Raw genomic sequence first — 14,166 nt, 5'->3', positions numbered from 1 at the left:
CCTATTCATGGGGTCCCTGGGGTGTTTCCTTGTTAAGGGGTTCCTGGGGTCTCCCTCTTCAGAGCATCCCTGGTGAGGGTCTCTCTGTGAAGGGGATCCCTAGGGGAGTTTCCCTATTAAGGGGACCCCTGGTGGGGCGGAGCTGTTCACCCGCATTCTTAGGGGAAGGAAGGGGGTGCCCAGGCAATCCGGGGGTGTAGGGCTGCTTTGCGGTTCTGGTGGGGGGTGGGGGAGATATGGCCAACCGTGGGACTTCGCTATGGGGTCGAGCGCTCGAAATAGCGGCCTGATAGCGGGATTCCCCCGGGAATCACTTGAATTCCTCACCATGCATAAATTTGCATGGCAAGGGACACAGAATTGCTTCACGATTTGAACTCCTAGGGGAAAGTAAGTCGGTTGCAATTCTCCTATGGCGGGAGAACATATGGCGGGATTCTTCAATCAGCAATGCCGAAATCGCGATCGGCCGCAGAATCCATTTTTACACTGGAATCGGGGGCAGCACTGCTGTTCCGATGCTCCGCCCCCTCAAAAACAGCGTAGGCCCACGCCGTCGGGACAGCCTCAGGACGTCACTTGAGGCCCTCCCCCGATGCTCTGCCCCCAGTGGGCCGGAACCCCAATGTCGAGTGCTGCTTGTCTTCTCACTTTTCGGGGACCTCGCGTGACGGCTGCAGACTGTGTCCAGCGCCGCCACAGTCAGGTGTGAGGGGGGGCATTTCGCTGGCAGCGGGTGCTTCGGCGGGGGCGGGTCAGACTGGTGGGGGGTGGTCCGGGGGTGGTGAGGGAGGTACAGGGGGGCAGTTTTTGGCAGGCCAGGTTTTGCGCGGCAATTCTGCATGCGTATCAACTGGCAAAGCTAGGGACCTTACATGGTGCGGCTGTTAGCCCCCCACCGGGCGGAGCATCGGTGCGGAGTCAGCGCCGACTTTTTGATCGGAAGACCAGATGGATCCTGTGAACATAGCCGCAGAATCGGAGAATCCAGACCGTAGTCTCCCAAATGGAGAATCTCGCCATTTACAGGACGGAAAGAGGCCCTTTGGACCATTGCACCAAACTATTCTCATCCCATTTTCGAGCAGTTGGTCCACAGCCTTGTTTGCAATAGCATTTCAACTGCTGATCTAAATACTTCTTAAAAGTTGTGGTGTTCCTACCACAGCCACCTTTTCAGGCAATGAGTTCCAGGGGCGAAATTCTCCCGAAACGGCGCGATGTCCGCCGACTGGCGCCCAAAACGGCGCCAATCAGACGGGCATCGCGCCGCCCCATAGGTGCGGAATGCTCCGCATCTTTGAGGGCCGAGCCCCAACATTGAGGGGCTAGGCCGGCGCCGGAGGAATTTCCGCCCCGCCAGCTGGCGGAAACGGCCTTTGTTGCCCCGCCAGCTGGCGCGGAAATGACATCCCCGGGCAGCGTATGCGCGGGAGTGTCAGCGGCCACTGACAGTTTCCCACGCATGCGCAGTGGAGGGAGTCTCTTCCGCCTCCGCCATGGTGGAGGCGGAAGGGAAAGAGTGCCCCCACGGCACAGGCCCGCCCGCGGATCGGTGGGCCCCGATCACGGGCCAGGCCACCGTGGGGGCACCCACCGGGGCCAGATCGCCCCGCGCCCCCCCCCAGGACCCCGGAGCCCGCCCACGCCACCTTGTCCCGCCGTTCAAAAGGTGGTTTAATCTACGCCGGCGGGACAGGCAATTTATCGGTGGGACTTCGGCCCATCCGGGCCGGAGAATCGAGCGGGGGGGGGGCCCGCCAACCTGCGCGGCGCGATTCCCGCCCCCGCCGAATCTCCGGTGCCGGAGACATCGGCAACCGGCGGGGGCGGGATTCACGCCAGCCCCCGGCGATTCTCCGACCCGGCGGGGGGTCGGAGAATGACGCCCCAGATTCCATATACCCTCTGGGTGAAACCTCCTGCCCATTACCTTAAATCTATGCCCGATGGTTTTTGATCCCTCTACTGAGGGGAAAAGTACCTTCCTGTCTACCCTCTCCCTGTTCCTCATGATTTTATACATCTCAAAACAGGCCCCCCCCCCCCCACTCAGCCTTCTCTGCTCCAGGGAAAATAGACCCAGCCTATCCAGTCTCTCCTTATAGCTGAAACTATTCAGCTTGGGCAACATCTAGGTGAATCTCCTCTGCATGCTCTTCAGTGCAATCACTTCCTTTCTATAGTATGGTTACCAGAACTGCACACAGTACTCCAGCTGGGGCCTAACCAGTGTTTTACACAGCTCCAGCATAACCTCACTGCTCTTATATTCAATGCCTTGGTCAATAAAAGCAAGAATCCCATAGGCCTTCTCAGCCACCTTATCAACCTACCCTGCTGTCTTCAGAGAGCTGTGAACATGCACACCAAGGTCCCTTTGATCCTTTGTACTTCCTAGGGTCTGACCATTCATTGTATATTCCCTTGCCTTGTTAGTCCTTCTAAAATGCTTCACCCCACACTTTTCATTGTTCAGTTCCATTTGTCACTCTTCAGAAAATGAAAAATGAAATGAAATGAAAGTAGCTTATTGTCACAAGTAGGCTTCAAATTAATTTACTGTGAAAAGCCCCTAGTCGCCACATTCTGATGCCTGTTCGGGGAGGCTGGTACGGGAATTGAACCCGTGCTGCTGGCCTGCCTTGGTCTGCTTTAAAAGCCAGCTATTTAGCCCTGTGCTAACCATCTATATCGTCCTGTAATCTAAGGCCTTGCTCCTCAATATTTACCACACCGCCAATTTTTGTGTCACCTGTGAACTTACTTATCATACCTCCTACATTCACATCTAGATCATTAATGTATACTACAAACTACAGAGGACTCAACACTGATCCCTGCAGAACACCACTGGACCCAGGTTTCCAGGCACCAAAACAAAACAAAAAAGGTAGTTTTGGATCCAGTTTGCCAAATTTCCCTGGATCCCATGGTGAAAGATCACCATATACCTTTGATTGTATAACACATGGTTGTTGGCCATGTGACTGAAACTGGTTATCTGATACTGAAATAATTTCATCCCTACACTCAGACGAGACATAGGGCAGTCTGCAGAATGCCACCACCAAGACAAGAGGTGCAGAGAAAGGCTGTGCCACCTTTGCCTTTTAAGAACTCAGAGGTTTCAAAGTCTTGTAAAATGTTCTCCCAGTCTGATTCAAAAGTTGTAAGTTCTGCTGTAAAGACATTGGAGCTCCTGATACAACAGCCATGAGTTCCTGACTTCATGACCTGCTGAATATTCGTCACTTCAAATTAATCCTAATATCCTGACCCCCCAGCCATCTGAATGTACCTAATCTACAAGTGACGAGTGTGATAAGCTTCCATCTTCTAGACTCTCAAAGGCACTCAAACTAATTAATTATTCTTTTGGTTTTATACTTGTAGAAGTACACTGTCTTCTTTAATTATATCTTTCTTGAGTGTCTGATGTGTGAATGACGTAGCGTTTGATCCAAAGGGCACAAGCTTTACTCTAACTACACTCCTCTGAGGAACCAATGCTCTCATGAGAGGCCCAAAATGGAAAACCAACGAGCGAGTGGGACCTCAGGGGAAGCGTGCACCACCTGCCTCATTCTCTTGCACCATCTGATGTCCATGCATTCCTTCTCTGCCTCCATGGTCCTAGCCTGCGACACACCCACCTCTCTGAATTCGCTATCCACATAGATCTCAGTCACACAGATATGTCAACGACTCCAGCCGCTGCTTGAGCCCCGAAACCCGGAGTTCAATTTCATTCACCTGCTGCGAGGGGTGTAGTAGGTGATAATGAGCAAGTAAACAGTGCCTATATGCTTTACCTAATGCCATGCATTCCAGAGTCGATGTTGAGAACTCCTATGGCAACTCCCTCCCAACAGTATACGGCTGCATCGTGACCTCTGCTGGGCCTGTCCTGTCGGTGAAACAGGGCATACCCAGGGATGGTGAAGGTGGTGTCTGGGACATTGTCTGTAAGGTATGATTTTGTGAGCATGACTATTGCTTAACTAGCCTGTGATACGACTCTCAGAATTTTGTCTCAAGCTCCCAAATGTTGGCAAAGAAGATTTTGCAGTGTCGATTGGGATGATTTTGCTGCTGTTGTTTCCAGTTCCTAGTTCGATGCTGGGTGATGTATCGCGTTTTATTCCTACTTATCGATTTTGTTTAGGTTTTAATATAACCGAGTGACTTGCTAGCCCATTCACACATGGACACAAGAGCTGAATGCCAGAGGTGAAGTGACTGCCCTTGACAACAAGAGGCATTTGACCGAATATGACATCAAGGAGCCCTAGCTAAATTGAAGTCAGTGGGCATCAGGGGGAAAACTCTCCGTTGTTTGGAGTCTTACCTGGCACAAAGGAAGATGGTTGGAAGTAATTCATCTCAGCTCCAGGACATCACTGCAGGAGTTCCTCAGGGTAGTGTTCTAGGCCCAACCATCTTCAGCTGCTTCATCAATGACCTTCCTTCCATCATAAGTCAGAAGTGGAGATGTTTAGGGCAGTACAGTGGCACAGTGGTTAGCACTGCTGTCTCACGGCACCGAGGTTCCAGCTTTGATCCCGGCTCTGGGTCGCTGTCCATGTGGAGTTTGCACATTCTCCCTGTGTTTGCGTGGGTTTCGCCCCCACAACCCAAAAGATGTGCAGGTTAGGTGGATTGGCCACACTAAATTGCCCCTTAATTGGACAAAATGAATTGGGTACTCTAAATTTAAAAAAAAAAAAGACGTGGGGAAGTTTGCAGATGACTGCACAATATTCAGCACCATTCGTGACTCCTCAAATGAAGCAGTCCATGTCCAAATGCAGCAAGACCGGGACAACATTAAGGCTTGGACTGACAAGTGGCAAGTTACATTCGCACCACACAAATGCGAGGCAATGACCATCTGATACAAGAGATGATCTAACCATGCCCCTTGACATTCAGTGGCATTAATAATAATAATCTTTATTGTCACAAGTAGGCCTACATTAACACTGCAATGAAGTTACCATGAAAGGCCACTCGCCACCACATTCCGGCACCTGTTCGGGTACACAAAGGGAGAATTCAGAATGTCCAAATTACCTAAGAGCACGTCTTTTGGGACTTGTGGGAAGAAACCGTTGCACCCGGAGGAACGTGAATCCTCCACAATCAAAAGCCTGGGGGTTACCGTTGATCAGAAACTGAACTGGACTCGCCATATTACTACTGTGGCTACCTGAACAGGTTAAAGGCTAGGAATCCTACAGGGAGTAACTCGCCTCCTGACTCCCCAAAGACTGTTCATCATTTACATGGCACAAGTCAGGAGTGTAATGGAATACTCTCCACTTGTCTGGATGAGTGCAACTCCAACAACACTCAAGAGGCTGGACTCCATCCAGGACAAAGCAGCCCGCTTGACTGCTCCCCCTTCCACAAACATTCAAACCCTCCACCACCGACGAACAGTGGCAACCTTGTGTACCATCTACAAGATACACTGCTGTAACACACCAAGGTTCATTCGACAGCACCTTCCAAACCCACAACCACTATTATCTGAAGGACAAGAGTAGCAGATACCTGGGCAGCCCACCACCTGGAGGTTCCCCTCCAAGTCACTCACCACCCTGGCTTGGAAATATATCGCCGTTCATTCACTGTCGCTGGGGCAACACCCTGGAACTCCCTCCCCAACAGCACAATTGGTGTACCTACATCTCAAGGAATGCAACGGTTCAAGAATGCAGCTCACCTCCACCTTCTGAAGGGCAACTAGGGCTGGGGAATAAAGCTGGCCTAACCAGCGATGCCAAATCCAGTAAATGAATTTTTAAAAAATTAAGAATCCACCATGTTTCTATGGGCCTGGTGTCACATGTAGCCCAGACTAGGTAAGCATGGCAGATTTCCTTCCTTTTATAGGGCATTTGGGATTTTTATGAGAATCGACAAAGGTTTCATGATCATGTTTACCAAAACTAGCTTTTAAAATCCAGATTTATTATTGAATTTAAATTCCACCAGTTGCTGTGGTGGGATTTGAACCCACATCCCCAGGACATTAGTCTGAGCCTCAGGATTGCTAATATGGCAACAATACCGCTACACCATGCTCGTTCCCAAAAATGAAATGAAAATCGCTTATTCTCACAAGTAGGCTTCAAATGAAGTTACTGTGAAAAGCCCCTAGTTGCCACATTCCAGCGCCTGTTCGGGGAGGCTGGTACGGGAATTGAACCATGCTGCTGCCTGCCTTGGTCTGCTTTCAATGCCAGTGATTTAGCCCTGTGCTAAACCAGCCCCTGGTTCCACCTGAACAATTAGTGTTCCAACAACATCCTCCCATCCATCAACAAAGCAATGACAGGATTAATTGATTGTGCGAAATAATTAGAGGCAGCCTCTCCAAGTATTTTAGCTCTTTAATTAAAAAATAGACTAAGCAGCCAGCCCACCACTCTGGGTGACGGGACCCTCACTACAGGAGCCAGAAGAATAGCTGGAGAACGCAATTTTAGTTCATGTCATAAATTATTTTGAAGAAATCGGTGTCTAGAACTGCGATGATTGGAGATTTTTGAGTGTTTGTAACAAACCTTGGCCAGTGAGCTTTCCCAGTTGTCAAGTGTTCCATTGATAAAAGGCAGCGATAGCTGTTGATCGACAAGATGAGTCATAATCCTTTGATTACAGCAGTGTTGGGCTGTCTGTCGTCTAATGGATTTTACTTGTCAGTATTAATTCTTCTTAATCTTTTGTCTGCGTTTGACTAGTAGAGCTTCATTGCAATCATATCGCATGTGATTTTTTAAAATAACTGAGTTAGTGGCTATCCGTACGGTTATGCAGATAAAATACAATAGTTGTTTATTTCTGTAAACCTTGGAGACCGTGTTAGGATGATTGCTTTGTTGATCAATTATCCTCATTGGTAACGGTATATTACAGAAGATCTCCCATTACTTACTCGGAAAATAAAGCGCTGCCACAGCAGTAATCTTCCACGACTTAATCCACCAAGCAAATGTACTTGACAGTGATTCAGGCAACTGTGTTTTTTTTATTTTCTATGCTGCCCTTCAGCCAAAAATTGCAGAGCTTCACTTGTGAATCTCAGACCTTGAGTTTCTTAAACAGATGATACAGGTATGGCAAAACTATTATGAAATTATACATTAGGACTACTTCAATGAGTTAAGAACATCGTTACAATAGATTTATAAATGTAGCCCTAATCGTTTGCAGCTGATTTTTTACAATAGAACCAGGGAGTGGAGGAAATTAGGCCTTTCAGCTCTTGTCAAACCTAGGAGCTCATCTAAAACCCGAGCAAACTGGATCTTGTGTAAAATATATTCTTTGAAAATAATGCAGGTATCGTGGGTGCTTGCAAAGGTAACTATGATTTATGTGGAGACAAATATCTCAGATGTCTTTAACAGTGATTCAATCACAAAACATGAGGGGGAATGAATTAAGATGGAACAGAAAATAACAAAGTGGAACCAAGCTACCTTCAGTACTGCACCCTGTGGATTGGTGTTAATATCTTGTTGTTTAATTCATAGCAACAAGGTATATCATGTTTCAGATGACTGCTTGGTATATATTTTGTGTTTACTTGGGCTTGGGGCCTTGTCTAAGCATTTGAAGAAGAAATACTTTATGCCTAATAATACATTAGAATTAACGATAAGCTGCTGCATATGCACTTCATAAATATTGCTCTTCGGAAATAATGATGCCCCACTGTGCAATTAACTACGAGAAATGTGACACAAATTATCAACTGACTCCAAAATTCGGTCAGATAAAAAAAGCTGCATGTTGGGTAAAAGAGGAAGATGGTATTCTGTCAAATATTTATCAGGGCATTTTCTTGAGAAATGGCTGCTGTTGTTTGAATCATGGAATCATACAAGCATAGAAGCATAGAATTACTGGCTGGAATTCTCCCGAGACCCCACCAGCTTCTTCGATATCGGGCATGGTGGGAGAATATGGCATGAGGCCCAGAAATCGTTTCATGCCAGCGTGGATTTAGAGTGGGGTTCCTTCGCTGGTGTCAGGAAACGCACCAGAGGCCGGTTAACCTCATTTGCATCCATTAACAGGATGCAGATGAAGTCCCAATTGGAATACCCCCACATTGCAAATTCCCCGCAAAACCAGCAGGAAAACACACCGGCGGGAAACGCGTTTGGAACATTGTGGCGTGAAGGTATTAGGACCTATCTTTATTAGACCCTGCCAAGATCATGGACATCTGTGGAGCAGATCATACTGGAGGCTTGCAGTTACTGGGCCCTGGAGCAAAACAACACACCAAATGGTGGGTAGATCTTCAGATATGGTGCAAACTCATTTTTTTAAAATTTAGAGTACCCAATTCACTTTTTCCAATTAAGGGGCAATTTAGCGTGGCCAATCCACCTAGCTTGCACATTTTTGGGTTGTGGGGGCGAAACCCATGCAAACACGGGGAGAATGTGCAAACTCCACACGGACAGTGACACAGAGCCGGGATCGAACCTGGGACCTTGGCGCCGTGCTAACCCATTGCGCCACCGTGCTGCCCCATATGCTGCAAACTCAATGCAGCTCTCAGGGAGTGGGGGATCCCCACACAGCAGCCTCCAAACCTCCAGCATCCTCCTAAGCCATCGCTGAATTCTCCGACATGTTCTGGAACTCTTCTCGAACCACAGGTATGTATGTGGTGAAGAGGGGCGTGAGTGAGGGGCCAAAGATCTCAGGGCGGGGGAGAAGTGAGGAGATGAAGAAAGGAGGAGGGACCAAAAACATCAGAGGGAGGTTGGGAAGATGGAGATAAAGATATCAAGGGGGTGGAGTGCCCAGGGCGTCCGGGTGGGTGGAGGGGTGGTGGGGGAGAAGGAAAATCCTGTGGGGGGAGGAGGGAGGGAGTCCAGAGGAATGTGAGGGTAAGGGTGGAGGTGGGGGCCATGGGAGAAGGGTTTAAATGGGAGAAGGGCTTTGGGAGGTGATACGGAGGGCTGATGGTGCCCGGCTGGAGAACGGGATAGTGGCAGAGAGAGATAGGGCGGTGGGGGTAGTTGTAGCGAAAGAGGTAGGAGTGAGGGAAGGTGTAAGGAATGGCAAAGGCATGGGCGGAGACAAGGGGTAAGGGATATGCTGGACTAAAGGATGAGGTTGCACTGAGGGTGGATGAAGGAATGGGGGGGGGGAACGGTTGCGCGCTGGAGGAGCAGAGGTAGAGAAAGGAATCAGGATTGCTGAAGACAAAGGGAAAGGACAGGGTAAAGGAGGATTAAGGACTGGAGATGGAGGTCAGCGTCATGGAGGAAGCGGCGGTCTAGAGGGGGAGGATGGACTGAGCGTCAATGTTGGAGTGGAGGGTGAGGGTGGATGCCAGATAGGAGGGGTGCTGGAGGGTGGTGGTGAGGGGGGGGGGGGGGAGGGTAAAATTTGAAGGAGGGGTACACTGGGGTGGAGGGAGAGGATGGATTGTAGGAGGATGCAGGGTCAAGGGATTGGAAAAATGGAAAAGCTCAGGACAGTGAGATGAGTGTGATTGCTGAAGGCTCTGTGTGTGGGGGACAGTGCTTGCATGAGGCTGCGAAACCCTGCCACACATTTCTCCCTCCATACTCCATTGTGGTGCATGCACCTGTTGAGATTGTGGGGGGCGAGGTCGTGGGGAGGTTTCCCTAATCACACTGAAAGACAACATGAGGGGCGGAATCAGCCCAAAATATGGCTAAGTGTAATTTTTGGCACAAAAACTGGAGTGAATCCCACCAGGCCCATCAACGCGATTTGGACTGGAATTGTAAGGCACTTGGAAAAAAAATGTTTTTCACGGAAATAAAGTGGTAACATGTGTCAGAATTAGCCACCTCAGGGGCATCTGAGCTGTTCATTCAAGCAGGAGGTACATTTAATGGCTCCAGAGCACTTGCTCACAGTCCAGTCAAGAGGATAACAGCAAGAATGCTGGCTCCATAGTTCACAGAGGGTGCCCTAGCACGGATGTTGGTTCTATGGAGGAGAGAAGGATAATCATTTACCCTCAGGTGGACAGGAGAGCCTGGGATTGTCCAGTCCATCTGACCCACCCCTTCCAGAGACCGATGTGCTCCGGATATAAAGATCTGCAGAGGGACAGGTAATATTGGGGAAGCAGGGGGGCCGCCGAAGGATTTGGACAGGCTAGGAGAGTGGGCAAAGAAGTGGCAGATGAAATACAATGTGGACAAGTGTGAGGTTATGCACTTTGGAAGGAGGAATGGAGGCACAGACTATTTTCTAAATGGGGAAATGCTTAGGAAATCAGAAGCATAAAGGGACTTGGGAGTCCTTGTTCACAATTCTCTTAAGGTTAATGTGCAGGTTCAGTCGGCAGTTAGGAAGCAAATGCAATGTTAGCATTCTTGTCAAGAGGGCTAGAATACAAGACCAGGGATGTACTTCTGAGGCTATATAAGGCTCTGGTCAGACCCCATTTGGAGTATTGTGAGCAGTTTTGCAGCCTGTATCTAAGGAAGGATGTGCTGGCCTTGGAAAGAGTCCAGAGGAGGTTCACAAGAATGATCCCTGGAATGAAGAGCTTGTCATATGAGGAATAGTTGAGAATTCTGGGTCTGTACTCATTGGAGTTTAGAAGGATGAGGGGGGATCTTATCGAAACTTACAGGAAACTGTGAGGCCTGGATAGAGTGGACGTGGAGAGGATGTTTCCACTTGTAGGAAAAACTAGAACCAGAGGACACAATCTCAGACTAAAGGGACGATCCTTTAAAACAGAGATGAGGAGGAATTTCTTCAGCCAGAGGGTGGTGAATCTGTGGAACTCTTTGCCGCAGAAGCTGTGGAGGCCAGATCACTGTGTGTCTTTAAGAAAGAGATAGATAGGTTCTTGATTAATAAGGGGATCAGGAGTTATGGGGAGAAGGCAGAGGGTCCCGGCTTCATTGCAGGTGGCACTTGTTCAGTACTGCACTGGAGTGTCAGCTTAACTTTTTGTGCTCAAGCCCTGGAGGATTTTCTGACTCAGTAGTGTTACCAATTGAGCCACAGCTGACACCTTACACGGGCAAACTATGGGCTGGATGTCATGGAATGCCATATTCCCTGGGGCTTCATTAAAATGTTGGTTGTCAGCCCGCCCACCTGTAACCCAGCGGCCCACAGCAGTATTAAGCTGAGACAACCTTAATTGTTTCAAAGTGGGACTTCTGCCCATATCTGGGAGGACCCAAGGGCACTAATGGTCAATCTGACTGGCTGGCAGCTCTGCGGTCTCAGCAATGCCAGGATTGAGCAGTGACCACTCCTGCAACTACTGACAGCCGCCAAGGAAGACATCTGATGGAGTCTGGACTTAAAAGTAAGTCTGGGATTTTGGACAGGACTGGCTGACAGAGCCCAGCAAGCGGACACGGGTGCTGGGCTTGGGAGGTCAATGGATACGATCTTGTGGGAAGTGCCTCCAATGGTCACAGTGGACCCCTTCGCCAAAAAGGAGGCAGCCCTTCTTCCTGCCTGACAGCAGCCCATGTCACGAAAGCTGCCAGGCTACGCATTTTGTCTCGGCCTTTCCCTATTGCAAGGAAAATAACAGCGGAGGTGGAATCAAATGCTTATGTGGCCATTAATTGGGTGGACTATGCAACACCTTTCCACTCACTCTAACATAGGAGACAGAATAGCAGTGGGTGGGAGATGGGTGGGTGGGAAGGCCACCCGCTTTATTTTGCAAGTCCCATCCACCTTCAAACGTGCTAGCGAAGGGGCTGTAAAATCCATCCTCATGTAACACAGCTACAGTTACTAATAATCCCAATACAGCTTGGAGTGAGAAATCCCCCACTGCAGTTGCTTTGTGAAGCCGGAAGAATGTGCTTGGCACCACTAGGATAACTAATGACTTATCTACTAGTCTCCTCTTTGGCTGTTGCACTAGCTGATATCAGGTAGAACATAGAACATACAGTGCAGAAGGAGGCTATTTGGCCCATCGAGTGTGCACCGACGGGCAGCACCGGTGGCACAATGGTTAGCATTGCTGCTTCATGGCACCGAGGTCCCAGGTTTGATCCCGGCTCTGGGTCACTGTCCGTGTGGAGTTTGCGCATTCTCCCCGTGTTTGTGTGGATTTCGCCCCCACAACCCAAAGATATGCAGGTTAGGTGGATTGGCCACGCTAAATTGCCCCTTAATTGGAAAAAATGAATTGGGTACTCTAAATTTATTTTTAAAAAGAGTCTGCACCGACCCACTTAAGCCCTCACTTCCACCCTATCCCCGTAACCCCATAACCCATAACCCCTCCTAACCTTTTTGGTCACTAAGGGCAATTTATCATGGCCAATCCACCTAACCTGCACGTCGTTGGACTGTGGGAGCAAACCGGAGCACCCGGAGGAAACCCACGCAGACACGGGGAGAATGTGCAGACTCCGCACAGTTAGTGACCCAGCGGTAGAACATAAGCAGCATAAATCTACCTACTACTTTTGTAAATAGTAATTGGGGTCACATGAATATTGTAGGATCCTGATTTACGTATTAAGCGGGTCTACAACGACTCCGAGTCAATCGTTCTCCACGTGTTTCTGGGTGTTAACACCTCGTGCGGGATTCTCCGACCCCCTGCCGGGTCGGAGAATCGCCGGGGGCTGGCGTGAATCCCGCCCCCAGCGGTTGCCGAATTCTCCAGCACCGGATATTCGGCGGGGGCGGGAATCACGCCGCGCCGGTTGGCGGGCCCCCTATGGCGATTCTCCGGCCCGGATAGGCCGAAGTCCCACTGCTGGAATGCCTGTCCCGCCGGGGTGGATTAAACCACCTCTCTTACCGGTGAGACAAGGTGCAGGCTCCGGGGTCCTGGGGGGGGGTGCGGGGCGATCTGGCCCCGGGGGGTGCCCCCACGGTGGCCTGGCCCGCGATTGAGGCCCACCGATCCGCGGGCGGGCCTGTGCCGTGGGGCACTCTTTTCCTTCCGTCTTCGCCATGGTCTCCACTGCGCATGCGCGGGGATGCCGTGAGCGGCCGCTGACGCTCCTGCGCCCACGCCGCCCGGCAATGTGGGGCACTCTTTTCCTTCCGTCTTCGCCATGGTCTCCACTGCGCATGCGCGGGGATGCCGTGAGCGGCCGCTGACGCTCCTGCGCCCACGCCGCCCGGCAATGTCATTTCCGCGCCAGCTGGCGGGGCACCAAAGGCCTTTCCCGCCAGCTGGCGGGGCGGAAATCAGTCAGGCACGGGCCTATCCCCTCAAGGTTAGGGCTCGGCCCCTCAAGATGCGGAGACTTCCGCACCTTTGGGACGGCGCGATGCCGGACTAATTTGCGCCGTTTTTGGCGCCGGTCGGCGGACATCACGACGATTACGGAGAATTTCGCCCCTGCCTTGCAAATGGCCCCAAAATCAGCTGCATTCGGGACAGCTTTCAATTTCAGTGGGAGTGGACACCTCACGACCGTGGATCAGCTGCCTGTTGTGCACACATCTCATAGAATCCCTACTGTGCAGAAGAAGGCCATTCGGCCCATCAAGTCTGCACCAACACTACCAAGAGAGCACCCTACCTAGGCCCACTGCCCAGTAACTACACTTGCCTGCACATCTTTGGGCACTAATTTAGCATGGCAAACCCACCTAATCTAATGTTGTGGAAAGGAAAATGCAGCAATATGTACAACAGAGGGCCAGATCACAACAGTCAGTTTCACAACCCTTGCTGAGGTTAAAACATGTCATGCAATTATTTGGGAAACTAGTACTTGTCAGCACCTCCTCCAGACAAACCAGAAAATGTTGCTTGCAAGCTCCCCTTTCAGCTGTGGATAAACATAATTTTCACACTGTTGTGCACATGAGATATGGGAAAGTATGGTGAGAGACTATTTATCTGAATGTCTTGCTCAGATGAGATTGCTCATTGACCCATGTCTAACAGACTCTTTTTGTGTGGGATTTCAGTAGTGAATATGTACATGTTAATCATTCTCCCTGATGGAACCGTATAGAGTAGATATTCCGATCACCAAACGTCACATTTGAATGCTAGCATACATACTTTTATTGCATTTTGTGAGACTATTTTTATGCTAGCATAAAACCAGATATTTTAAACAGAAAGATTTATTAATGTGGCCAAATCTGAGGACTGAAGGGGTGGCATGGCGGCACTGTGGTTAGCAC

General features: G+C 49.9%; 1 protein-coding gene across 2 annotated transcripts in view; it reads left to right on the top strand.

Annotated features, from left to right (window-relative positions):
- Positions 1-14,166, top strand: part of znf804b (zinc finger protein 804B) — a 935,803-nt gene that overhangs the window by 608,484 nt on the left and 313,153 nt on the right. The window contains exon 1 of one of the 2 annotated variants that reach the window (XM_072508670.1): positions 7,027-7,125. The exons of the other annotated variant lie outside the window; for it this stretch is intronic. Coding sequence (XP_072364771.1) covers positions 7,117-7,125 — 9 coding nt within the window. The 5' untranslated portion in view covers positions 7,027-7,116. Of the gene's footprint in view, positions 1-7,026; positions 7,126-14,166 lie in introns of those variants that run through there. 2 annotated transcript variants of the gene reach the window in all.

The sequence above is a fragment of the Scyliorhinus torazame genome, chromosome 6 (genome assembly GCF_047496885.1).
Source record: "Scyliorhinus torazame isolate Kashiwa2021f chromosome 6, sScyTor2.1, whole genome shotgun sequence".
Lineage (NCBI taxonomy): Eukaryota > Metazoa > Chordata > Chondrichthyes > Carcharhiniformes > Scyliorhinidae > Scyliorhinus > Scyliorhinus torazame.
This window is presented reverse-complemented; position numbering and strand designations above follow the sequence as displayed.